The sequence below is a fragment of the Theropithecus gelada genome, chromosome 6 (assembly GCF_003255815.1).
Source record: "Theropithecus gelada isolate Dixy chromosome 6, Tgel_1.0, whole genome shotgun sequence".
Lineage (NCBI taxonomy): Eukaryota > Metazoa > Chordata > Mammalia > Primates > Cercopithecidae > Theropithecus > Theropithecus gelada.
This window is the reverse complement of record NC_037673.1, coordinates 140453383-140480092: the sequence shown is the minus strand read 5'-3', so window position 1 is coordinate 140480092 and position 26710 is coordinate 140453383. Positions and strand designations below refer to the sequence as shown.

At 36.4% G+C, this 26710-nt stretch overlaps 2 protein-coding genes across 6 annotated transcripts in view; one reads left to right on the top strand and one right to left on the bottom strand.

Annotated features, from left to right (window-relative positions):
* Nucleotides 1-11319, bottom strand: part of KCTD16 (potassium channel tetramerization domain containing 16) — a 318500-nt gene extending 307181 nt beyond the window's left edge. The window contains exons 1-2 of the mRNA XM_025387678.1: nucleotides 11153-11319; nucleotides 7564-7740 (exon numbers count right to left, since the gene is read on the bottom strand). The gene's annotated coding sequence lies outside the window, so the exon portion shown is untranslated. The remainder of the gene's footprint in view (nucleotides 1-7563; nucleotides 7741-11152) is intronic.
* A 116-nt stretch (nucleotides 11320-11435) lies between these two features.
* On the top strand, nucleotides 11436-24282 carry YIPF5 (Yip1 domain family member 5). 5 transcript variants are annotated; one of them, XM_025387683.1, is made up of 6 exons: nucleotides 11436-11635; nucleotides 12201-12316; nucleotides 16877-17049; nucleotides 18235-18380; nucleotides 20073-20254; nucleotides 21892-24282. In XM_025387683.1, exons 3-6 carry the CDS (start codon nucleotides 16929-16931, stop codon nucleotides 22052-22054), a joined length of 612 nt encoding a protein of 203 aa, XP_025243468.1. In that variant the 5' UTR covers nucleotides 11436-11635; nucleotides 12201-12316; nucleotides 16877-16928; the 3' UTR covers nucleotides 22055-24282. The 5 variants fall into 5 exon arrangements, with proteins under 5 accessions (XP_025243468.1, XP_025243466.1, XP_025243467.1 ...); XM_025387681.1 differs by having other exon boundaries at nucleotides 12201-12320; XM_025387682.1 differs by having other exon boundaries at nucleotides 11436-11886; nucleotides 12201-12320.
* The last annotated feature ends 2428 nt before the right edge of the window (nucleotides 24283-26710 follow it).

Genomic DNA, 26710 nt, shown 5'->3' with positions numbered 1-26710 from the left:
AAATCATGAGTGAACTCCCTTTCACAATTGCTTCAAAGAGAATAAAATACCTAGGAATCCAACTTACAAGGGATGTAAAGGACCTCTTTAAGGAGAACTACAAACCACTGCTCAATGAAATAAAAGAGGACACAAACAAATGGAAGAACATACCATGCTCATGGATAGGAAGAATCAATATCGTGAAAATGGTCACACTGCCCAAGGTAATTTATAAATTCAATGCCATCCCCATCAAGCTACCAATGACTTTCTTCACAGAATTGGAAAAAACTGCTTAAAAGTTCATATGGAAACAAAAAAGAGTTCGCATTGCCAAGACAATCCTAAGTCAAAAGAACAAAGCTGGAGGCATCATGCTACCTGACTTCAAACTGTACTACAAGGCTACAGTAACCAAAACAGCATGGTACTGGTACCAAAACAGAGATATAGACCAATGGAACAGAACAGAGCCCTCAGAAACAATACCACACATCTACAACCATCTGATCTTTGACATATCTGACAAAAACAGGAAATGAGAAAAGGATTTCCTATTTAATAAATGATGCTGGGAAAACTGGCTAGCCATACATAGAAAGCTGAAACTGAAATCCCTTCCTTACACCTTATACAAAAATTAATTCAAGATGGATTAGAGACTTAAATGTTAGACCTAAAACCATAAAAACCCTAGAAGAAAACCTAGGCAATACCATTCAGGACATAGGCATGGGCAAGGACTTCATGTCTAAAACACCAAAAGCAATGGCAACAAAAGCCAAAACTGATAAATGGGATCTAATCAAACTAAAGAGCTTCTGCACAGCAAAAGAAACTACCATCAGAGTGAACAGGCAACCTACGGAATGGGAGAAAATTTTTGCAAGCTACTCATCTGACAAAGGGCTAATATCCAGAACCTACAAAGAACTCAAACAAATTTACAAGAAAAAAACAAACAACCCCATCAAAAAGTGGGCAAAGGATATGAACAGACACTTCGCAAAAGAAGACATTTATGCAGCCAACAGACACGTGAAAAAATGCTCATCATCACTGGCCACCAGAGAAATGCAAATCAAATCCACAATGAGACACCAGTTAGAATGGCGATCATTAAAAAGTCAGGAAACAACAGGTGCTGAAGAGGATGTGGAGAAACAGGAACACTTTTACATTGTTGGTGGGACTGTAAACTAGTTCAACCATTGTGGAAGACAGTGTGGCAATTCCTCAAGGATGTAGAACTAGAAATACCATTTGACCCAGCCATCCCATTTTTACTGGGTATATACCCAAAGGATTATAAATCATGATGCTATAAAGACATATGCACACATATGTTTATTGCAGCAGTATTCACAATAGCAAAGACTTGGAACCAACCCAAATGTCCATCAGTGACAGACTGGATTAAGAAAATGTGGCACATATACACCATGGAATACTATGCAGCCATAAATAAGGATGAGTTCATGTCCTTTGTAGGGACATGGATGCAGCTATAAACCATCATTCTCAGCAAACTATCACAAGAACAGAAAACCACCACACACCGCATGTTCTCACTCATAGGTGGGAATTGAACAATAAGAACACTTGGACACAGGAAGGGGAACATGACACACCGGGGCCTTTCATGGGGTGGGGGGAGGGAGGAGGGATAGCATTAGGAGATATACCTAATGTAATATACTAATGTAAATGATGAGTTAATGGGTGCAGCACACCAACATGGCACATGTATACATATGTAACAAACCTGCACATTGTGCACAAGTACCCTAGAACTTAAAGTATAATAAAAAATAAATTTAAAAAATACCATAGACAGGCACACAATCTGTTTGTTGTATATTGTGACTGGCACATGGTAGGTTCTCAATAAATCTTTGTAACAAACGAATGAATAAATACCACAAACAACATTATTTTATGTCGTATAGTTGGGATACAAAAGTAAATATAATATAACCTCTCTTCTAATAGAGTTTCTGACATAATTAGATGGTTACAATCACTTATTTATCATCTAATCTTTGTCATGTACTAGCTGAAAAGCAAAGACAAGACACAATGGTAAATCTGATACTAGCCATATTAGTAAAATCAACCAAATCCCTTGTTCTGATAGTCTTCTACCTACCATGTTGGCGAAGGAAGGATCCCTGTTCCCAAATAGTACAAGATGGATGAGCTCCTGATATACTCAGCACTGGACAGATGAGACTGGCAGCAGTTCATTAATCACATACACGCCCAGCCTGGGAGAGAAGAGTCTGCACGCCATGCAGGGATACATAGTGGTTACACTCAGGAGTAGAGTGAATTAGCTGGGCCTGTGGTGTATAGTATCTAGAGGATGAGTTGCCTCCTGGTTCCCATGGGGGGAGGGGGATATAATATGCTTCTTTGAATAATTTTACCAGCTCATAAGAAGGCAAAATGACTTGGGCTGAGGCCTGAGTGGGGTGGCCGATAGAGGAACCTGCCTGGTGGGGAGCCTTTTCTGCTGGGTAGGGGACATATCTGGCAAGAGCAAGGGAACTCATGGCTAAACCTTTAGGACCCTGTCAGGGTCAGAAATGTCAAGGTATCACATGGAATTGTAGGTCTTAAACACATCCCTTCACTTCTCCTGGCCTCAGATCTTCATTTGTAAAGTCAAAGAGTGGGGAATGAATTCTCTCAAGGTTCCTGCAAGTTTTAATTCTCTTTAATTCTCAATATGTGTAGCCAGTTAAACAAGGGGTGTTTTGGTCATTTTCTGATGCACTTGCTGTCCTGATTGTTCTATGAAGATTAGTCTATTCTTGTTAACTTTAGAGCTATCTCAGTGAATTCAGGCCAATTTCCTAGGGGCCTCTCAAAATTTTAATATGAAGTTGAGACATTTCATTTCCAGGAAGTGGGAAGGGGAGTGTAGTGTGTTATAATATTAGTACAGAAGTCAATTTTTAAATTAAAAAGAATAACTTTTAATTAGAGTCCAGAAAAGAAAGGATATTTATAAATCTAGAATCAAATAATATTTTAAATGATGTTAATCTTTCCAAAATAACATTTTAGCAAGAGTTAAGAAATGTTTATATTCTCTTCCAGAGAGGAAAATTCATTATCACAGACAGTAGGGGATTTATGATTTTCATTAAATTACAAAAAATTAGGACTGCAGGGCTGGGCGCGGTGGCTCATGCCTGTAATCCCAGCACTTTGGGAGGCCGAGGTGGGTGGATCACAAGGTCAGGAGATCAAGACCATCCTGGCTAACATGGTGAAACCCCGTCTCTACTAAAAATACAAAAAAAAAAAAAAAAAAAAAATTAGCCAGACGTGGTGGCAGGTGCCTGTAGTCCCAGCTACTCGGGTGGTTGAGGCAGGAGAATGGCGTGAACCTGGGAGGCGGAGCTTGCAGTGAGCCAAGATTGTGCCACTGCACTCCAGCCTGGCGACAGAGCAAGACTCTGTCTCAAAAAAAAAAAAAAAAAAAAAAAAAAATTAGGACTGTAGAAGAAGAATAAAAAAGATCTTGACTGCTTAACCTAAAATCAAAAGGAAAAAAATGTGTTTGTCTTTGACTTCTAGATCTAAATGTGCAGAATTTAATTAAAATCAGACATTTGATTTCACATGTCTCTGTTTTAAAATAAAATAATCCTCATTTAAGGAAAAGTGTCAAGCATTATAATTAGTCTTAATAACAAAAAATAATATCTAAGTACATTAAAAGCATTATGACTAAATAACTTTTTCTTCTATGGAAGAAAACTGAAAAATCAAAATGCCTACTTTTATAGTTCTACTTTATATTTTTAAAAATCATCACAAGTGAACAAACTCAATAAAATAACATTGTTTAAGAATTGGCACTGTAGACATTAAGATTTTCCTTTAGCAGGCTTTTACTTATTTATAAACATAATGGCCTCTTACTTTGTTTCAGAAAGTCTGATGAAAAATATTCCAGCATGTGTCTTTCTTTTTTTTTTTTTTTTTTTTTTGAGACGGAGTCTCGCTCTGTCACCCAGGCTGGAGTGCAGTGGCCGGATCTCTGCTCACTGCAAGCTCCGCCTCCCGGGTTTTAGGCCATTCTCCTGGCTCAGCCTCCCGAGTAGCAGGGACTACAGGCGCTCGCCACCTCGCCCGGCTAGTTTTTTGTATTTTTTAGTAGAGACGGGGTTTCACCGTATTAGCCAGGATGGTCTCGATCTCCTGACCTCGTGATCCGCCCGTCTCGGCCTCCCAAAGTGCTAGGATTACAGGCTTGAGCCACCGCGCCCGGCCATGTGTCTTTCTACAAGCATGGGACTGCCTTTAAACCCAATGTAAAAAGTTTACTTTGGGCCAAATGTTAAACTAGACACCCGAAATGATGCAGTTGAAGACTCCATTGCTACAGATTTGATTCAAAAGATTTGCCATTCTGCAACGGTGACAACCAATTGACATTGACATGAATAGCTGATCAAAGTGAAAAAATTTCAGATTATTGTTCTTTTGAGCATGTGTGTAGCAAAAAGCTCAGTCTATATTTGGGCAAAAGAATGCAGTAACATCATAAGGCTGGTATGAATTCAACTGTACATCCCCCAAAAGATATATTGAAGTCCTTACTCCCAGGACATCAGAATGTGACCTTATTTGAAAATAAGATCTTTACAGAGATAATCAAGTTAAAATGAGGTAATTTGGGTAGGTGCTAAACCAACATGACTGGCGCTCCTAAAAAAGGGAAGCTTGGACACAGAGACAGGCATACACAGAGAGACTATGTGAAGACCATGTCAAGGTGAAGGCAGAGATGGGAGTGATGCATCTACAAGCTAAGGAACATCAAAGATTGCTTTCAAACCACCAGAAGCTACAAAAGAGGCATGCAGCAGATTCACCCTCACAGTCCTCAGAAGGAAAAAACCTTGTCGAAACCTTGATTTCAGATTTCTAACCTCCAGAACTCTAAGACAATACATTTCATTTATGTAGACCACCCAGTTTGTGGTACTTTGTTACAGCAGCCCCAGGAAACTAATCCAGTCTGAATACTATTTTTTTTCAAACCATCACTTTAGTCTCATCCCTTCCATTCCTCAACAGCAGTAAAATGTTCCTTCTTACCAATCATTTCTGCACAAATTACAATGATATACTTATATAGATATGACAGCATGACAGTTACTGCGGTTCAAGCATTAACCTTCTTCAAAATAACTCTAATTGAGAGTCGTGAGGAATTCTTCTTCTTCTTTTTTTAATCCTGGAAGAAAACCCAGAAAATACCCTTCTCAACACTGGCCCTGGCAAAGAGTGTTTGAGTTAAGTCCCCAAAAGCAATTGCAACAAAAACAAAAGTTAACAAGTGGGACCTAATTAAACTAAAGAGCTTCTGCACAGCAAAAAGTAAACAACCTACAAAATAAGAGAAAACATTTGCAAAGTATGCATCCAACAAAGATTTAGTAACCAGAATCTATAAGGAACTTAAATCGACAAGAAAAACAAATAACCACATTAAAAATGGGCAACAGATATGGTCATGAAGAATTCTAACAAAAAATAGAAAAAGTATACTGCCTAGAGGAACCTAAACCACAATATATATCATGCTTGCAGTAATTTTCAAGCTGCTCTCCCACTGAATGTAATAAAACCTGACACATATATGATTTTAAGAAACACTATATCTTTAAAAATTGTTATGGCTATTATTTCACTTGCCTGAGATACTGCCTTTTTCTTTCTTTGCAAATAAATATGTTTTCCACAATATAAATCATCTTATGCTCTGTCTCCTGATAAATTCTGTGTTTTAGGGGAAGAGAGGAGAGAAAGGGAAGGCAGAAAGATGGACACTTTTTATAGTATTTGAAATAAGATGAAACATATCAAGAAAATAAAATATGAGAAGCACTGTTCACAATTTTCAAGGATAATTGCCCTAAATATAGGCGGTTCTTAAAACAGTACTTATGAGACTAAAATTTACAATGCAGACAAGCCAAATTTGAAAAATCTTGGACAGAGATAAAAAAGCATATTTTAATACACTCCACCTTATCAAAAAGCAAATTATAATACAGAATCTGCAGGGCAAACAACAGAGTGAACATTTATAATTGATCTTAGACGTAGTTAGCTTGTTCAAACCCAATCCTTATAGCTTTTAAAAAGTCGATTTTTCCTGAAGAAATAGTATTGCTTCTGTAGCTACATAGATTCAACAATAATTATTGCAAATATTTATTGAATACTTAGTACTTAGACACTTATACTTGAAAACATTATGTCATATAACCCTTCTAGCAATGAACACTCTTATCTTGCTTTTACAGATGAGAAAAGTGAGGTACAAAGAGTTTAAATAAATTACTGAAGCTCCATGGCAAGTAAGTAGTACAGAATGTAAATCCATGCAGTCTGGCTCCAGGGCCTATACCCTTAACCACTATGCAATATCAATTAACATACATGACTAATGTAACATAAACTTAAACATAAGGTTTAAATACTATTTGCCCAATGAGAACATTACAGAAAATATTTTTTATCAATTTGAATATATATACATGTGGAGACGCAGATGCAATTATCAAATGTCTAGTTGCAATTTTAATTTATATGGATTTCAGTAATCACATTTTAGATAAATTAGGATATTAATCAGAATTATTGACTTTTCTACATTCACATTTCATAACACAATAACAATACAGCCTAGTGGTTTAGCATAAGGATTTAGGAATGAGTTCAAAATGTCTAGTCTACTATTTTCTAGCATAATAATGTTTAACAAATTACTTACTCTGTTCTCAATTTCCTCATGTGTCAAATGGGAGTTATAGGGCACCCACCTCACTGGGTTGTTAAGAGGAGGAGTAATTGAGTAAAAAGTACAAAGTGCTTAAAGAAATGCTTGGCACACAAATGCCTGAGGTATATATAGGTGCTAACTGTCATATTTTTCAAATCCTTCATTTTTACCTTTGGCATGAGTGGCTTTGCCATCATTAGAGCCCACTGTGAGTTCTCCCATGCTGTTTTTCATATTATCTCCCTTACTACCCAAGTTATTTGAAATATAGACTTCCAGTGCTTCAGTGCCTTCACTGAAACTGATATTCCAAGCCACAATAGCCATTCACCTGATATTAGAAAGGTTTATTTGTTACTTAAGAGGGTATTTTTTATCTCTGCAATGAAAATATTTACAGTATTTACAATATTGCTTATATGTTATCTTTAAAAGACTTTTTTTTTTTTTAACAACATGCAGCACTTTCAATACCGACGTAAAGTTTCCAGGAATAGTTATAAAATTAGGGTTAAATTTCTTTGCCTTTTAAAAACCAGTTCTATACAAAGGCATCCAATGCCATTACAGGCAAATCTATCTTCTCAAAACTATTCATTGTTCAAAGTAAAATAACTGAAATAACAGAAGCAGAATTTGAATAACCTAGTACAGAAGACTTGATGAGGAAACTCTTTGGTAAAGGAAAAAAGATAATTTAGAGGAAATATAATTGTCATATTTGAGAAAAGAGGTTACATAGTTAATATGCAGGGACAGTGAAAACAAACACTGGCACTTATTTGGTTTTTACCGTAGTTGTCAGGTTTCATTGTGGAACTTGACTGAAATACACAGAGCTGCCAGATCTCCATTTCATGTGGTGCTTGTGGACATAGCTGAAGGTAGGAGAAAACTGCCCATGTTCAAACCATAATTTTCTGGCACAATTTTCCACGGCATATTAACTAAAAAACAGAAGGGAAAGAAGGCAACTCTAAAATATCTTTAAATAAATTACTGAAGCTCCATGGCAAGTAAGTAGTACAGAATGTAAATCCATGCAGTCTGGCTCCAGGGCCTGTACCTTAGTTTCAGAGCCATACTAAAAAATGAAGTTGTTTTGTGTGTATGTAAAAGTGTTAGTGTGTATACTAGCATGACTGTCTTAACTAAATAATATTACTCATTATTAGGATGTCCTTTCCATTTTTGTTTTGGTGATGGATACATTAGGTCCCAGGGAAGGACTGTGCAGCTATTACAGCTCTAGCTCATGTTGCCTCATCTCTTGACCTAGGTGAGGCTTTCTACTCCTGATAAAGCCAAGTGGGTGACTTTAACAGAGGACGGCACATCTACCAAGGACTCCAGTTTCCTTTAATATAACTTTCTGAAGCCTATCCCAGAGTGAGGGAGCAATGCAAAAAAAAAAAAAAAAGGAAAAAATCCAAAATGAAATTCCTACATGATTAGCCATGAAATTAGTGGATGTTCTCAAAATCCCTAATGGGCATCTGCAGGATACTTTGGCTTATGTCTCAAAGTCAAATAAACAATATGCAAAACTCAATCAGGTAACTCAATTTTCTTGCTTGGCTTCTCAATTGGAGCAGAAATTCAAGGGGGAAAATTTAAATAAATATGTTAATTGCTTTCAGAGACAGAAGTAGAATTTGAAGAACATCTATATCTAATAATTCATTCCTAAAACAGGCAAATTTTTTACCTTTTAACTTCAGGGGTACAGGTGCAGGTTTATTACATAGATAAACTTGTATCATAGGGGTTTGTTGTACAGATTATTTCATCATCCAGGTATTAAGCCTAGTACCTATTAGTTATTTTTCCTGATTCTCTCCCTCCTCCCTCCAACATGCCCTACTGTGTGTTGTTCCCCTCTAGGTGTCCATGTGTTCTCATTATTTAGCTCCTACTTATAAGGAGAACATGTGGTATCTGGTTTTCTGTTCCTGCATTAGTTTGCTAAGGATAATTTCCTACAGCTCTGTCTATGTCCCTGCAAAGGACATTATCTCATTCCTTTTTTATGGCTGCGTAATATTTCATGGTGTGTATGTGCCACATTTTCTTTATCCAGTCTATGATGGATGGGCATTTAAGTTGCTTCCATGTCTTTGCTACTGTGAATAGTGCTGCAATGAACATACACATGCATGTGTCTTTATGGTAGATTGATTTATAACCTTTTGGGTGTATGCCCAGTAATGGGATTACTGGGTAGAATGGTATTTCTGTCTTTAGGTCTTTGAAGAATCGCCACACTGTGCTCCATAATGGCTGAACTAATTTACCCTCCCACCAACAGTGTATAAGCATTCCTTTTTCTCTACAACCTTACCAGCATCTAAATGGACAATTTTTAATGCTCATATTCTTGTAGCTCATTCAAATTTGAAAGGGATATCTTTTTTGATTCAGAAGAAATAGAAACATCAGAAAAAAACAAGACAGACCAGATTTTTTTTAACCATAAGATTAAGTAGATAATGATGGATTACTGCATCTTGTTGATGATTCGAAACACAGCTTCATGGATAATGTAGCTTAAAGAAAGTACAATCACAAAGTTTATCAACTGAACTAGGATATTTTTGAGAGTAAAAGGGAACAATATTAATAATTATGCTGGGGGTAAGGAAAAATAGGCAGAAAATGGGACAATGGAATTGTCTCCAGCAAATCATAATATGTGGTCATTCTACCTAAAGTTGTGCCAATGATACCTAAACCAATAAATGCTAAAATGATTGATGAAAGGTGGTGAACACTTGAATGAGCAATTTCAGAAATTCAAAAATATAGGCAGAAAGCACAAAAATCTAGTGTTCAGTGGCAAAATAGGGTAGCCATAATTAACAATAATTTATTGTATAGTTCAAAATAACTAGGAGTAGATTTAGAATTTTCTCTACACAAAGCAATGACAAATGTTTGAGGCGACAGATACATCTCAATTACCCCGATTTCATTATTACACATTGTATTCCTGTATCAAAATATCACATTTATCTCATAAATATGTACAACTATGATACATCCGTAAAAATAAAAAAAATTAAATTCACCAATGGAGTAAAAACCTCAAAGGGCAGCTGCCTGTTGGTTTCTAGGGTACAATCCTAGGTTTTTTGATATGGTTGTTATAGCCTTTTGTTCTTGCTATTTTTGTTTGGAGGGGAGTGCGTTTTTTGTTTGTTTTAGTTTTACTTGTTTGTTTTATTGGGGTGGGGGTGTTGAGAGAAAAATTTTAAGTGAAATTTTATTGTTCCTTTGGAAACTAGTCCTCAACAATGGTCTGGCTTCTTTTGTGAGGGCCTCAGGATTTTGATACCGGAATATAATGCAATGGCTCATGATAAATGTTATTACTATAAACCCTGAAGAAAGTTCTGCTCATTAGTTAATAGCATGTTATTTGGAGTCACAGTATTTGGGATTCCACCATCTTGGGAAAGTGATTTAACACAGCAGCCAAAGCAATCTTTTTCAAAAGGAAACAATCTAAACATCACTCATCAGTTCACAATCTTCATTTCTTTTAGAACCAACACACAAATCCCACAGGATATTTCCTGGCCCCTTCCTGTTATTCCAGCCTCAACTCCTATGTGGCTCCCCTCACTTGCCGTTCCAGTCACTCAGGTTCCACTTAGAAGAGTGGTTCACAAATTCAGGTGATGTTGCCCCCACCCCCGCCCCAGGGACATTTGGATTTGGCAATGTCTGGAGAGATTTTTAGCTGTCCCAACTTGGTGGTGGTGGTGGTGGTGGTGGTTGGTTATGAGGAGTACTGGCATCTAATGGCTAGAGGTTAGGGACGCTATGCTAAGCATCACGCACAGGGCATGACCCAAAGAATCATTCTGACCCAAAATGTTAATAATGCTGAAGTTCAGGGCTCGATTTTCATCTTTCCTCAGACCATGTTTCCCAGATCTTGCACACATTGTTCTCTTTGCCTAAAATATTCAGGCTATTTTCCCTTTACCTTTTTATTTCCCTTTACCTTTTTACCTATTATCCTCCTTTACCCTTGTCCTTTCCCCTTTTTTTCTCGTCTTCCCTAACTCCCACTCACCCTTCGTTAACTCTCTTATAGTGGCTTTACAGACTCTTCCTCCCAGATGAATGTTACCCTTATGGAGCGCTAAAGAATATTAGCAGCAATTTCACTCGCATTTGTATGTGTTCGATTACCCCTCTCCACCACCAACTCCAGGTGGGTAGAAGTCATCTAGCTTATATTTACTACAGTATCCCCAGCAGCTAGCACAGAATGCACACTTAATAGCTTCACTTAAAACAGGGAAATAGGGTAACCATCTCATTAGGTTGTAAAGATTAAATAATACATACAAACTCTTTAGCACAGTGCTTGAATCACAATAAATGCAGATACCGAGGCATTGTAGTTTGTGGACAGGAAAGGGGGGCTCCGGCTGTCTCATTTTAGCGCCTCCCAGCCTTTCATCACCTCGGTCTGAGAAACTCCTCCTCCTCCCCACAAGTAAGTAGCAATTGCTGCGCCTGCGCTTTCCTGGTTTCACGCTAACCAGGCTGCCGGAAGTACTTTCCTCTTTCGCATTGGCCCGCCGCAGGTAGGGTAGATACTACGCATGCTCTATATTCGTGTCTCCTCCTCCCGCCCACCGGTGCCCAACCAAAGAGGAGAGCGCAAAACTTGCTAACACGCCTGCGCGAGCGGAGGTGCTCCGGAAGCAGTTTTTTGGCCCTGTGACACGTAGCAACGGGGCTGTTTCAGGGTCTGAAACAGAGTTTGGGGGTTGTTTGGGACTACTGAAGCTACTGCCTTCGCCGCCAGCGCAGCCTGAGAGTTTGGTGAGTGACCCAGGCCCGTGGCACACTATTCAGCTTCTCTCCACACCTGTGCAAATGGGCTTGTTGCGGTCTTTCGGCGCCGCGCCCTGGTGCTTTTCGCTCAGACCCTCGCTCCCGTTCAAGTCCTTGCCCTGACGCGGGCCCCTGCACCTCAGGCGCGACCTTCCAAGATTCTGCACTTTCCCGGCAGGCTGCGGGCCTTATTTTGCAAGGAAGCAGTCGCGTTGTCAGCTGTAAAGCCCTGTCCTAAGGTGAAAAATCATCTTTGTTGTTATTGATATTTTGGACCCCTTATGGAACCACAACTCCCACGACCTCGCCCCTGATGGAAGGCATATCAGCTCCTTAAGGTGGAGTTGTCTTACTGGGCCGCAACTTAAAGAATAGGCATTTTCTTACTCTCTCTCCGCCACCGCCCTTCAAATGCTGCGTTCCTCCCCCGCCCCCGCCCCGAATTACTGAAAAAATATTTGTTGTGTTCTGTATTTGCTTAAGCAGACTGCCAGGAGCGAATTCAATAGAACCTTGGGCATAAGCAGTATTTGCCGTTTCTCTTTTATTACAGATTATTTGCAATGTCAGGCTTTGAAAACTTAAACACGGATTTCTACCAGACAAGTTACAGCATCGATGATCAGTCACAGCAGTCCTATGATTATGGAGGAAGTGGAGGACCCTATAGCAAGTAACTTTTCATCTTTGGCAATTAATTTAGTCTACATTGCAGTGAAAACACATATTTAGAATACTTGGTTCTGCCTAAAACAATGTGTGAACATGTTCTTTATTAGGAGTATGATCTTTCATGCATAATCTTCTTCGTCTAGAGAGATGTGACACTGGCTTGGGTTTGAAACCAGTTGCTTGCTCTATTTAGAGTTGAGTATCTTCTGCAAAATCTTCAGGTGTACCATGAAGGGAAAAGTAACTTGTTGGAAGAACTGTTTTCTAGTAACAGTATTTCTGTATTTAGATGATGATGGGAGCTTCAGGTACCTAGAAGATAGGCTGTTAGTTCATGGGACAGTGAAAAATTAAAATATTTTGGTAATAGTTATATCAGTCCAACTTGAGACTTTTATCAGTGCTAATTGAAAGTACTTAGTGACATTATTTAATGATATAAACTCCCTATTATGAATCATCAGGTGATTTTCATACAGCAGTTGATAATCATTTTTATTACTCCTCGTTACTCCTCTTTCTGAAACCCTTATGGTCAGTACCACACATGCTATAAGTTGCATACTGAGGAGGTTGACTCAAAGCCATTAGCCTCTGAACATTAAAAAAAAAAAAGTGATCTTTTTATAGTGCCTGGTGTTTGTGACAAAAATACATGAACTGAAGGCTTTCTAGCAATCTCACCTAGGATATCATCTCCTTAGTTTCTCGGGACCCTAGAGATAATCTTATCAACTTCCTGTCAAATAAAGGAGCTTCCTATACTAGGATTGTTTAAACTTAAGATGATTCTAGATCACTTTGAGAATCTTATTACAACTGGGCCTCTTTCCCATAAATACATGCATTCACTCAAACACCCAAATAAATGTGCATATATAACTTCAGACAATTCATGTGTTATATGATAATCATCCATGGATCCCGAATTTAAAACCTCATAAAGACTGTTCCACGTTGAGGGCAGGGGAAGGTTATGTATCTGTCAGTTTGTGAGAAACATGCAATACAAGAATGTGTTTGGATTAGAGTGCTCAAGAATTTAAGAAACAAAACAAAATTCAAATTCGGTATGGCTCTATAATACAGTCTGTCTTGGTTAAGCTATCCTTTATGAAACCTATAGTCTCTTCGAGTCTGCTTAATTTGGTATATTCTAAGGCTTTATTTTCTCCTCTAAAACTTAACACATATGAACAATGGGAGTGAGCATGTCAGAATACCCTCTGTGATTCATTTCCCTTTTCTGTTACTTAATTACATACCAATGAAGATTTATCTCTTTTGATAAATTAATGGGCAGAATTGGAAAATTTGTATTGAGATATTTCCATTCATTTATTTACCAAAATATGTATTTATGGTGATTGCTTTGTGTATGGGAGACAGAGTCCATCTAATAAACCCTTGCCTAAAGCAGCAACAGGGCTTTGGAGAACCTGTCTCTGTATGCAGGCCTGTTTTTAACCGAATGATTTTTATGATTAGAACTCAACAGAACTATTCCATTTAGATTGCAGCCTACGAGATTTATCTATCTCTGCTTTTTTGTCCTGTCCACATTTGCATCACTTAAAAGGTGTGACTTATAGTCTCATTCCATTTAACAGTCATTTCAGATCTCTACACAGCAATTTAGATATTCTAAACAACTTGTTGCTAACTGTTCTCACAGTTTCATTCCAACCAAATCATGTACCAGTAAGCATTGCTTCAGTACTAGTGAAGAGGTTTTATTCCGGGTGGTTATATAACCATTATTGCTGTAAACTTGGGTTTATAGATGATGCCTGGGAAAACAAGAACCCTAATGTATTAACAGTAATAAATTTGAGTTTCTGAGATTTATTTTTTAAAAGCTGGACTCTTCTCTGTGTACCTTCAAGTAGATCTGCAATCTAATGACATTTTAAACGTCCATCTCAGTTAACCAAATAATGTTTTCTTGGATTTGCTAATTTGGTAACAGAGATCCGCTAATAACTACACTCGCCATTGGTGAAAATCTAGGTGCAAATAGCATATTACTTGCATTGCCTTTACATTTTTACCTTGACTTGTTATTAGTACACAGTTCTGCATTTGCCATAATGAAGTCAGCTTTAACATTTTGTGGTTTCTTCTATAGGTGTTTCACAAGTACCATTCATATATCCATTCACCAAAAAAAAAAAACAATAAAAAAAAGTGTAAAAGGCCCTTTGATCATAATCTGTTGAGTTATATGAATGGAAAATTGGATAGATTCCACATTGTATTCCAGATATGCTTATGAAATATATCATAATACCAAGTCACATTTTTTAAAGTATGAAAGGCTATTTTTTTTCTTCTTTGACTTGCCTGATAGTATCTTTATGGAATATCTGAGGATTTCCATGAACTTAGGTAACCAACCCAATATGTTAAGAGGGTTTGTCTTTGTTATTGATTCAGAGTACTTATGAGAGCATTGATTTAGTATTTGCTGCTTCTCCTGCCATGAAAGTATGTCGTTTTAGCCTATAAAGATCATGTCTCACATACCATGTTTTAGTTTAAAACCAGCAGGAGCAAGTCAGAAATTTTCCTGAATAGGTCCTGACAGAAAAGGAAATAGTAAAATTCTATGATGTTGTCATTCTCACCTTTCCTCTTGAAGATGGAATGATGGTGCCACCTTTGAAACAATTGCTTGCAGCATTTTTCTTCCTTACATGAAATTTATGGGTCTGTATCAGTAGCTCTCAAAATTTAGGCTGTAGACTACAGAGGGTCCTTGAGACTCTTCTGAGATTCTTTAAGGTCAAAGTTATTTTCATAACAATACTAAGATATCATATACCTTTTTAGGTATGTTAACATTTGCAGTGCTGTTGCAAAAGTATTGATTGGTAAAACTGCTGGTACCCAAATATGAATCAAGATAGTGGCATCAAGTTGTTCTAGTAGTCATCGTATTCTTCATCACTCTATAGACTTGTTAGAGAGTTGGCAGGTAGTCAATTTCATTTAAGGATTCTGTTGAGGAAGCAGTAAGAATTATCGTTTTATTAAATCCTGACCCTTTAGTACACATATTTCTTTTTTTTTTTTCTTTTTTTTTGAGATGGAGTCTTGCTCTGTCGCCCACGCTGGAGTGCAGTGGCGGGATCTCAGCTCACTGCAATCTCCGCCTCCCGGGTTTACGCCATTCTCCTGCCTCAGCCTCCCAAGTAGCTGGGACTACAGGCGCCCACCACCTCGCCTGGCTAGTTTTTTTTTGTTGTTGTATTTTTTTAAGTAGAGACGGGGTTTCACCGTGTTAGCCAGGATGGTCTCAATCTCCTGACCTCGTGATCCACCCGTCTCGGCCTCCCAAAGTGCTGGGATTACAGGCTTGAGCCACCACACCCAGCCTATTTCTTTAATATTCTTTGTGACGAAATTTAGTATTTACTACATACTAAAGTACAATTACTATCTCTACGAAAAGCACCTGTGCAAGCTGAACTGGCTGTTATTTCATGAAGACCATTTTTATTTGAAAGAACTACAGATAAACTATGGTTATTCAGACTTGAGCATTCGGCAGATATGTTCCCAAAAACAAGTAAAGAGAGCCTCACCCCAAGGAAAACAACTGACATTATGGCTATAAGAATTTAAATGGGAATTAGACTAAAGGTTTTCTAAGGCTTCTCAGCTCTCATTTTTAAGAATATCTTTTAAAATAATTATTTTACATCTGTGTTTCTTAGTGTATCATTAGATTAGTCCCATCAGTAAGCTGGGTTTTTTTCAAAACATGATGGAACAGATGTTTAAAGATGTGGCTTCAGTATCCTTCTCTTCCCTCTTGCCATTGTCACTAAAATAGCTGTATAAAGCTTTCCCTCTAGATACAGGGTTTGCTATAGCACATATCAAATGAGACAATAAGTTTATAACTACTTTGAGAAATAGTACTTTGAAAAAATATTATTCAAATGCAAAGTGTACTAAAAATGTTTTGTTATATTCAACAAGTGCTCACAAAGCAAAACTTGATTTGTCCACTCTGTTTTTAAATTGATGGTTTTCTTAAAGAGATTTGTCCACTTGCCAAAGGTAACATACTATGAAGAGGAAAGAAGAACGATGATTCAATGGCTATCCAAATTACAGTGAAAAATTATATAACATGTATTACAAAGTTTGATATCCTAAGGTTTCATTCAGTCTTAGCCATAGATTTTATTTCATAGTGTATCTTCATATTGTATATATCCACTAAGGGAGAAAAATAGACACAATTTTTACATTTTCATTTGTTGACCTCCTAACCTTTAACAGTTGGTAAAATGCTTAGTGCTACGTAGGTGAATATTGGTTTCATTAAGAAGATTTTCTATAAAAATTATGAGTTTTTATTGTAGATAATCAGCTTGATATTAGTAATCATTTCAACCATGATTTATAAAAATTGGCAAAGTTTGTATCTTAGTAATTGCACAACTAAGGTTCTTTAGCTGTCAAATGAAAATTTAGGAATTTAAGGGATATTAACTGTACAGAGTTGAAATACTTCTGAAAAATTTGACTTTCTTTCATTTATAGACAGTATGCTGGCTATGACTATTCGCAGCAAGGCCGATTTGTCCCTCCAGACATGATGCAGCCACAACAGCCATACACTGGGCAGATTTACCAGCCAACTCAGGCATATACTCCAGCTTCACCTCAGCCCTTCTATGGAAACAGCTTTGAGGATGAGCCACCTTTATTAGAAGGTAAGATTGGTTGCAACACTTGATAGTACTCAATAGTATTCAGCTGGTTAGTGAAAATTAATCTTAATTTGGAGAAATTGTATTTTCCTTTAAAAAAAAATCTTGTAGAAAAAAGTCTTCTGCTAAACAACTCATTTTAAACAGAGTATATGTGAAACCACATTGGGCCAGAAGAGACCGGATTTTTAATAGATCTTTTAATAGTGATAATAAAGTATATTACTCTGTCAGCATCGACTTTTACTTCAGGTTATTGGCCAAATTCTACTAGTGGAAAAAGTGAGAAGAAAAAGCATGGTATCCATTATTCTATGTGGAAATAAACTGGCAGAACTAGTGACATCACTAAAAAAATGGTGATTTTCAAACTGTATTCCAAAACCTAGGAAGAGGTAGTTCCGAACATTTTTTTTGAACTAGATACTCTTTGAAAATCTAATGAAAGGTATGAACACTCTCCTCAGAAAAAATGCACACATATGCATAGAGATGTAGTTTTGTATACAGTTAAATGGGCCCCCAGGTATTCCTGAAGCCCCAGATAAAGAACCTCTTACTGTTAACCGTTTTTGTATATTCTTTGCTATGCAGTCATGCCTAAGGGATGTAATAACTGTCTTTTTCATCAGATCCGTACCCTTTTCCAACAACAATCCAGAAATGACATATTTGTGGGATGAGCACCACATTGTAGACTAGCATAGAGAACTCACTAAAATAATACCATTCAGGCCAGGCACAGTGGCTCAACACCTGTAATCCCAGTGCTTTGTGAGGCCGAGGCTGGGAGGATCTCTTGAGACCAGGAGACCAGGCTGAGCAACACAGCAAGATCCCATCTCTCCAAAAAAAAAAAAAAGAAAAAAAAAGGAAAGAAAAGAAATAGCTCTATGTTGTGGCATATACCTGTGGTCCCAGCTACTCAAGAGGCTAGGCAGGAACATCACTTGAGTTCAGGAGTTTGAGGCTGTAGTGAGCTATAATCATGCCACTGCACTCCAGCCTGGGTGACAGAGAGAGAACCTACCACAATAATGATAATAATAATAATGTCATCCAATATTGCTAGATCCTTTTTTGATGCTATCTATGTCATTTTGTCTCCCATTTCAACATAGATTTTGATCAGTTAATTAAAAATACATCACAAATCCTAATTAACTTTTAAATTTTCTTTCTCCTTAGAGTTAGGTATCAATTTTGACCACATCTGGCAAAAAACACTAACAGTATTACATCCATTAAAAGTAGCAGATGGCAGCATCATGAATGAAACTGATTTGGCAGGACCAATGGTTTTTTGCCTTGCTTTTGGAGCCACATTGCTACTGGTAAGATTTGCATTTCAACCTTCAGGGTGCAATTAAAGAACAACCTTTAAATTTTGAATGTTCTACCAAAAGCCATTTTGAAACTCTGCTTTACACCTCAAGTCTTTGATGTGTTTGGAATAGTACTGAGTTGCTTGTATTTATACCTATTCGTTAGTTCTCCATCTATAGTAAGTGTAGCATGTTTTAAAAATCATTTCTTGTTCTAAGAAATGATTCAATTATTAGGGGAAAATAAAATAGTAAACAACAGGTATAGCTTCAGTCCCTCATTAGAATTCTGCCTTTTCAGAGGTTACTTACAGTTTTTACGCTATTACTTTTTTTTTTTAATATTTTTTAAAAAATCACTAAACCTTGGTTAATGTTTTGTTATAGTCATACTGATGATTACTTTTCCATATATTATTTTCCCAATTTATCACCTTCCCAAGACTGCTAAGGCATATTGAAAACAGAAAAGTTGTAAAGATGATTGTTAATATTTATTTTATCTTATGTCTCTGAATAATAGATAACTACTGTAATGTATAGAAGATGGGATTTTTAGTCATAAGAGCTGGGCTTGAACAGAGTGCTCCTGATCTGCCCTTGGCCACATCATTTAATCCTTCAGTTTCCTCTCATAGAAAATAATCCTGTCCTGCTTACCTAGCAAGATTATTTTGAAGATGAAACAAGACAGGTTATGTGAGAACACATTGAAAAGTGAAAAACACTGTACAAATGTGAGGTTTTTTATTACTACATGAATGAATTCATCAATGAACTCAGCTTTTTCAAACTTCTGCACTTTTAGTCAAGTATTTACAAATAATCTAATAAATGTCCCAACAATTTGTTTACTTAACATAAACTGTAGAGGCATTCTCTTAATTTAGTTTTATATGACAAAAGTTGGATAAATCAATAGCTTTTTGAAGGCTTTTTTGTAAACTGGTTTTAGTGATAGTGTGACCTGAATACAAAGTTTGTTGTTCACAAACTCGACTAACAGTAGGATAATTCCAATTTAGCTAATCTTTGCAGTGCTTAAACTGCTTATTGTTGTCTTTTCTTAATCAAAGGACTGTGTAAATCAGCCAATAATTTGGAAAAATTAAAAAATATATATCTTCCATTATATTCTTCTTGCCATTTCTTCTCTCCTCCTCACAGAACCCTGGCTTCCTGTTTATCCTGGCTTCCTTTCCCCTTGCTCCTCTAATACCCATATAAAGTGAATCATAAGATTTCTTCTTAGAAAGTTTATGACAACTCCACCAATGAGATTTAATTGCTTGGGGGCATTTTTGGTGGAATTAGGTACTTTCAACTGATATAACTGTTATTTAAATATTCTGAATGGCTTCCCTCTTGTCTCTAGTTTATTTGCCTAAAATCATTCAGAGTTCTTTTTAGAAACCTTACTATTTTGAGTGATTCTGCTATGCTTCTGTCTCTTTATTTGTTCACTTCTGTGCCAAGCCTGCACGCTAACTGGAAAATGGAGAACCAAATATCTGTGTACTTTAAAGTTACAAAGAATGTAACAAGCCAGTCTGCTCAATCTTTTACTTCTCTACATAAAGAATAGATTAGTAGATTTTGATGTTCATGAAATATTTCCTACCTATACTGATTCAGGGGAAATAAGGCCAGAAATAACTTATTTTTTGCCCTTTAACCTGTAATCTTCTTCTTTACCCGTAGGCTGGCAAAATCCAGTTTGGCTATGTATACGGGATCAGTGCAATCGGATGTCTAGGAATGTTTTGTTTATTAAACTTAATGAGTATGACAGGTGTTTCATTTGGTTGTGTGGCAAGTGTCCTTGGATATTGTCTTCTGCCTATGATCCTGCTTTCCAGCTTTGCAGTGATATTTTCTTTGCAGTAAGTACTGTTCTTTATTTTGGGGGTTGATTGACCAATTCTATGTAGTAGGATTCACCTCATCTTCAGTTTGAGATAAATCACTGATTCAGCAAACATATCAGATAGTGCCTCTTGTAGTAGAGATGGTGCCAAATGGTTTTGGATGAAGAACAATGGTAATGAGAATAAATTTTAAAACCTTTATACCATCTCTGTTTTACCCATGATCAAGAATTTCACTAGTTTTGTGTTTACTTACCATTGTCATAGTGGTAACAAATTGAACAGGGTGATTGTTAAATATTACATGAGAAAGGTCAAGTCATTATTGTTCAAATTATGCTTACCCTCTTTGGTGTTTTCTAGATCCACCTAATTTATTGAAACCATTGGACATATGCCAAATGTATGAGTAATAAATACATACTCTATTGGGCAGCTTTTTAACTGGAAATGAAACGTAATCTTTTTATGACAAGAGACTTATCAGCCTACTGTGTTTCTCAGATAGATGTACTTGTAAGCAGCTTTAAGTATGTGTAATTTTTAAATGATATTTTATGTTAGGTTAAAAGAAAAGGTATGGCTGGGCATGGTTGCTTACACCTATAATCCCAGCACTTTGGGAGGCCAAGGCAGGCAAATCACCTGAGGTCAGGAGTTTGAGACCAGCCTAACCAACGTGGAGAAACCCCATCTCTACTAAAAATACAAAGTTAGCTGGGCATGGTAGCGCATGCCTGCAATCCCAGCTACTCTGGAGGCTGAGGCAGGAGAATCACTTGAACCCGGGAAGTGGAGATTGCAGTGAGCTGAGATTGCCCTGTTGCATACTTCAGCCTGGGCAACAAGAGCGAAACTCTGTCTCAAAAAAAAAAAAAAAAAAAAAAAGGAAAGGTATACATTACCGCCAGTAAGGTTCCTCCTTGTGGCCAGTGTACAGATGGTCTCAATATAAAATCCTCCTTGTGACTAGTGTTAGACATTACCAGTGGTCAGGCTTTGTTACACTTTGAAAGCTAAAGTGGAGATTTGGGAGAAGAGACAAATATGTCAATTATTTGTCTGATACAAGAAATTTGGCAAAGTGATGCTTTATACTATTTCTGCTTTCAATAGAAATATTTCGTATTTTCAGTGTAGAAATCACTCTTATTCATTAAGAATTTGTGTATTCATATTTGAATTTTACAGAAGTTATTTTCTGCTAAAACCCTTTTTTCAACTAGGAACAATTTTGCCTCCAAGGGGACATTTGACAATGTCTGATGGGGGTCAAGGGTGCTGCTTGTATCTTAGGTGTAGAGGCCAGAGATGCTGCTGAACATTCTGACAGTGCACAGGACAGCCCCCGCAACAAAGATACATCCAGCCCAAATGTTAGTAGTGCCAAGAGTGAGAGACCTTATATTTTTAAAAAGTAAAACAGTTTAACAAAAGCTGTTTATCACATGAAATGATTTGCCATGATTGAATTTACTGTGAGGTACATTTTAGCATTTGAAAAAACAAATCCTGATTATTTCTGCATACGTCTACTTGCAGTTTTAAAATGTAAATTTAAAATGCTTTAGAATAGGTTATTGTAGTATTCTTACATAACTAATGTCATCTGCTTTTTTTTCTCCTCCCCCCTTTTTCCTTGTTGGTTACAGAGGAATGGTAGGAATCATTCTCACTGCTGGGATTATTGGATGGTGTAGTTTTTCTGCTTCCAAAATATTTATTTCTGCATTAGCCATGGAAGGACAGCAACTTTTAGTAGCATATCCTTGCGCTTTGTTATATGGAGTCTTTGCCCTGATTTCTGTCTTTTGAAAATTTATCTGGGATGTGAACATCAGTGGGCCAGATGTACAAAAAGGACCTTGAACTCTTAAATTGGACCGGTGAACTGCTGCAGCGCAACTCTCATGCAGATTTACATTTGACTGTTGGAGCAATGAAAGTAAATGTGTATCTCTTGTTCATTTTTATAGAACTTTTGAATACTGTATTGGATTTACCTGCAGTGTGACTAGCTTTAAATGTTTGTGTTTATACAAATAAGAAATGCTAATTCTTTCTGGTTCCTGCAGCCTTTGAAAAACCTTTTTCCTTGCAAATTATAATGTTTTTGATAGATTTTTATCAACTGTGGGAAACCAAACACAAAGCTGATAACCTTTCTTAAAAACAACCCAGTCACAGTAAAGAAGACACAAGACGGCCAGTCGCAGTGGCTCATGCCTGTAATCCCAGCACTTTGGGAGGCCAAGGTGGGCGGATTGCGAGAGCAGGAGATCGAGACCATTCTGGTTAACACGGTGAAAACCCGTCTCTACTAAAAATACAAAAAATTAGCCGGGTATGGTGGCAGGCGCCTGTAGTCCCAGCTACTCGGGAGGCTGAGGCAGGAGAATATTGTGAACTTCGGAGGCAGAGCTTGCAGTGAGCCGAGATCACACCACTGCACTCCATCCAGCCTGGGCGACAGAGCGAGACTCCATCTCAAAAAAAAAAAAAAAAAAGGCACAAGACTTACTGCAAAAATATTTTTCCAAGGATTTAGGAAAGAAAAATTGCCTTGTATTCTCAAGTCAGGTACACTCAAAGGAGGAAAGTGATCCAAATGTAGAGTATGAGTTTGCACTCCAAAAATTTGACATTACTGTAAATTATCTTGTGGAATTTTTGCTAAAATTCAGAGATACAGGAAGTTCACAATCTACCTTATTGTAGACATGAAATGGGAACACTTACTTAGATATTAATGTTAACTCAACCTGAGGGACCTGGAATGGTTGCATTAATGCTATAATCGTTGGATCTCCACATTTCCCGAAAAGAAAAAAAAATCACTAACCTTTTTTAAGGGAAATATTTAAAGTTTTACAAAATTCAGTATTGCAGTTATCAATGTAAAGTACATTTGAATGCTTATTAATTAAAACTTTCCCAATTAATTTTAACTGTGTTACTGAGTTTACTTTTACTAAACTACTGTTCTCTTTTTTAACTAGTCTCTGATTTTGACCCCTAATTTAAGCTTTAAGGATAGAAATCAGCTAATATAGAATCAGACAAAAAGGGGATTAAATGAGAAGCAGTTTGAGTTATATTATTTTATTGTATTAAATGTATTTGATTTATATTGTCATGTTCTCTTGCCCGAGTGAGTCTGTAGGAAAATACTGTATCTTGCATATTGATCATTGGCTTTTTCTAGAAAAACTGCCTCTGATTCTGGACAAAGCTCAGTTGTAGTTATGAGAAAGATAGGGTACAAGGAGGAAAATACTGCTTTTTTTTTTTTTTTTAAGAGATTTGCAGACTAAATAAAAAGAAATGCCAAACTGATGTATCAGTGGTTCTTGTTTAGAGCAAGTTTTCAAAGCATAAAAAGAGGGTGAGAGAAATAACATATTTATTGATTCACATAAGTATGTTTTTCTTCATTCTTAATCATCTGGAGAAACTCACTTGTCATTAATTTGTTTTGGGCTAGATTTTCAAACTTACCAAATTGCTTTAGAAAAGCAATTTGATAGGCTTTCCAACTTAACTAAATTTTTTGTTGTAAATCTTGGATAGTACTTTTGTCTTTTTCAATTCATTTGTCTTTTTCAATATAGTTTTTGTTAAGGCAAATGTCTTCCATTAATATCCAAATATTGCTAATAAACGGTAGAAGTGCTTTGGAAATTAAAATTATCTCGCCGTTGGTTAGACTTAAGACTGTTAATCTTCAGCCAAATACCCACATATGGATCAAATTATTTTATTTTTTGTTGTTTACTCTATCCCCAACAACATTTTTAGTTTAAGTTATTGTAGAGATTTTTTTTGTTGGTGGTAATTTTTTATTTTGCTCCAAAATAATAAGGTGCAAAGCTATTTTATGCTTAACTTGCTCTGTCAAAACAGCTATGCATTGGAGTTGGAATTGATGCAAATTTTGTTCCAGAGTTGGATTACATGCAGAGTCATATATAGCCAAAACTTCTCTTATCAAACTCTGTTATGTAGGCATATTTCTATATACATTAAAGACTGCTGTACTGTGTGTGGAAAAGTACTATGTGGCTTTTTTTTTTTTTTTTTTTTTTTTTTTTTTTTTGGTCTATCATTGGAATAGATTTGTTTCTTCAGTTAAGTACCAGGTAGATTACCTGCTTTGCTTTAGGCCCATTTTATGCTAAAAGCATACGGGTATCTTTAAACACTAGAGACACTCACCATAACTAAAAACACATCCAGTGATTGTCACCGAGTAACTGAAACTCACTGTGGGAGTGACAGACTGACACATGCCTTGTCTCCAAATACTGTACTTGTCAGTGGAGTGGCAAGTTGGCTTATACTAGTGTGTTACTCATGCATGTATACATGCCAAGATCATGTAGCTGACTTTACATATGGAGTAAACATATATTTTATGGCATTGCTATAATACTTTGCTTATCAATGGGTATTTTCAAGAGCTGTGTAACTAGGCTTATGGAAATAGACATTCTTTTTCCAGATGTAGTTATGCAGATAATGTAAAGTTCTAGAAATCTTAAGATACTATCCTTGGATAGTGGCCACCTAATCAAAGAGAGTTTTTTAAAATGTATCTAATGATATGATTTGGGATAGAATTTAGCATTGTACATTTGGTATTTTGCACATTTATATTTTTAACCTTAATAGGCATTGCTAAACTCAGATATGCTCCAAAGTTGTCAGTTGTCTCTAAAGTTAAAATCATGCAATTATGCTTGCAGTACTTACTACCTACAGAAAAAGGGAGACTTTCTGATGTAAAGTATACACTAGATTTCTTTCACATAAATGGAAGAATTTTAAACTTTGGTTAAAGGGAAATTGTACAAGTTAAAATATTACTCTATAGAGATGCTGTATATCGTGAAGAGTTACGGGAAATCAAGGCCACATTTGCCATGCTGTTATATAAAGCAGATCTGATGTAGTTACTCACACAAGTTGTTTCCCTTCGTTTGTGGAAAGAAAAAAGAAAAAAATGTATGTATATAGCAAGTATTTAGCCTTTCATAAAGTAGTATGGAAAGTTTTCAAAACAATATAGCGGCTCTTATTATACAGATTGTACAATGAGGCATACTTACCAAAAAGTAGCACTGGGCCTTCCTTCAAAATACTATATAGAGCAAACCTCCTACCCAAACAGTTCCTCATGTTAAAGTTGCCATCACATGCTATCCGCTGACTCATTTTGTGACATGTCAAATTTCAACTGTTATTTACTAGCAAAAACATACAGCAGATGAGTTAAAGAGAGCCTCTTTTTTTTTCTTCTTAGAGTGTATTTAGGATTTAGCGGAAGCAGTGTGCCAGTAACAAGGTATCCAGGTTTATTGGAAACGCCTAAAGGAAGAATTGGTTCATGTGCTTTAACAAATACATAAGAATGATCTGTCATTAGCCTGCCAAGCATACAGTGTTTGTTTTTATACAGTGTAAATAAAACATAGCCTCACCACTATCTACAATCTAGGCTATTATTACTTTGCACCCCTAACAAAGAAAGAATTAACTTTTTAAAAAATTAACTCTGCTCCACCATCCAAATTATTGAAGTTTGAATTGTAGTACATTACTATTACTTGAATTTCGGTAAGTTAATTTGTTCATTAATAATTAAATATCCATTTTGTAACTGGGCAATAGGTAAAATGAAACATTAAATATTTAAATTGTTAATTTCTATGGATTGGTAGAGTACTTAGTCAAACTTGTGTTATTATTAACAAATATGTATCTTAGGATGGTGACTATCAAAACCAGACAATGCAATTTGATAGTATGCAGTTCTGATTTTGCATCACAGGTGGAAATATTTCTGCTGCCCTTGAGCACAAAGTTCCTACTCTGGTTAATGAAGAACATTATCTGCTGATGGAGCACAATGTCCTGTGTTTGTGTAAATAAATTAAAATGATTACATACTCAAATGAGGACTAATTAAATAGAGAGCTGTTCTAATTTAAAAGCACAAATACTTTGTTGAGCACATTAGGTTCTAAAAATCGGATATTACATTTTTTGTGAGCTTAACTAATTAGGCTTACCTTGCATATATGAATTTGGTTTATTTCTGCAACTAGCACTAAATCTGCTGATTGCTTGCAGAGTGATTAATTATGCATTAAGGTGTTTTCAATAGCTTATCAGCACTTGTGGCACACACAAATGAATAAAGAAAAAAATGAGAAAATGAAGTACTCAGCAGAAACATTAACATGCTTGTAAATTATACTTTTAATCTAGTTGGATGACTCTTTTATTTTCCTACAAATGGAAAAAATATAGTTATTTTGTATTTTCCTAGTTAGAATATAATGCAAAGGAGTGTCTTTGTAAAATTTAATGACACATTTGCTTTCAGTTATCAGTTTCATGGTCTGATAATATTGGAGAACTTGGTAGAGTCTTTAGGCAATGAATGGCACTAAAAGCCCTTTTGTTTTC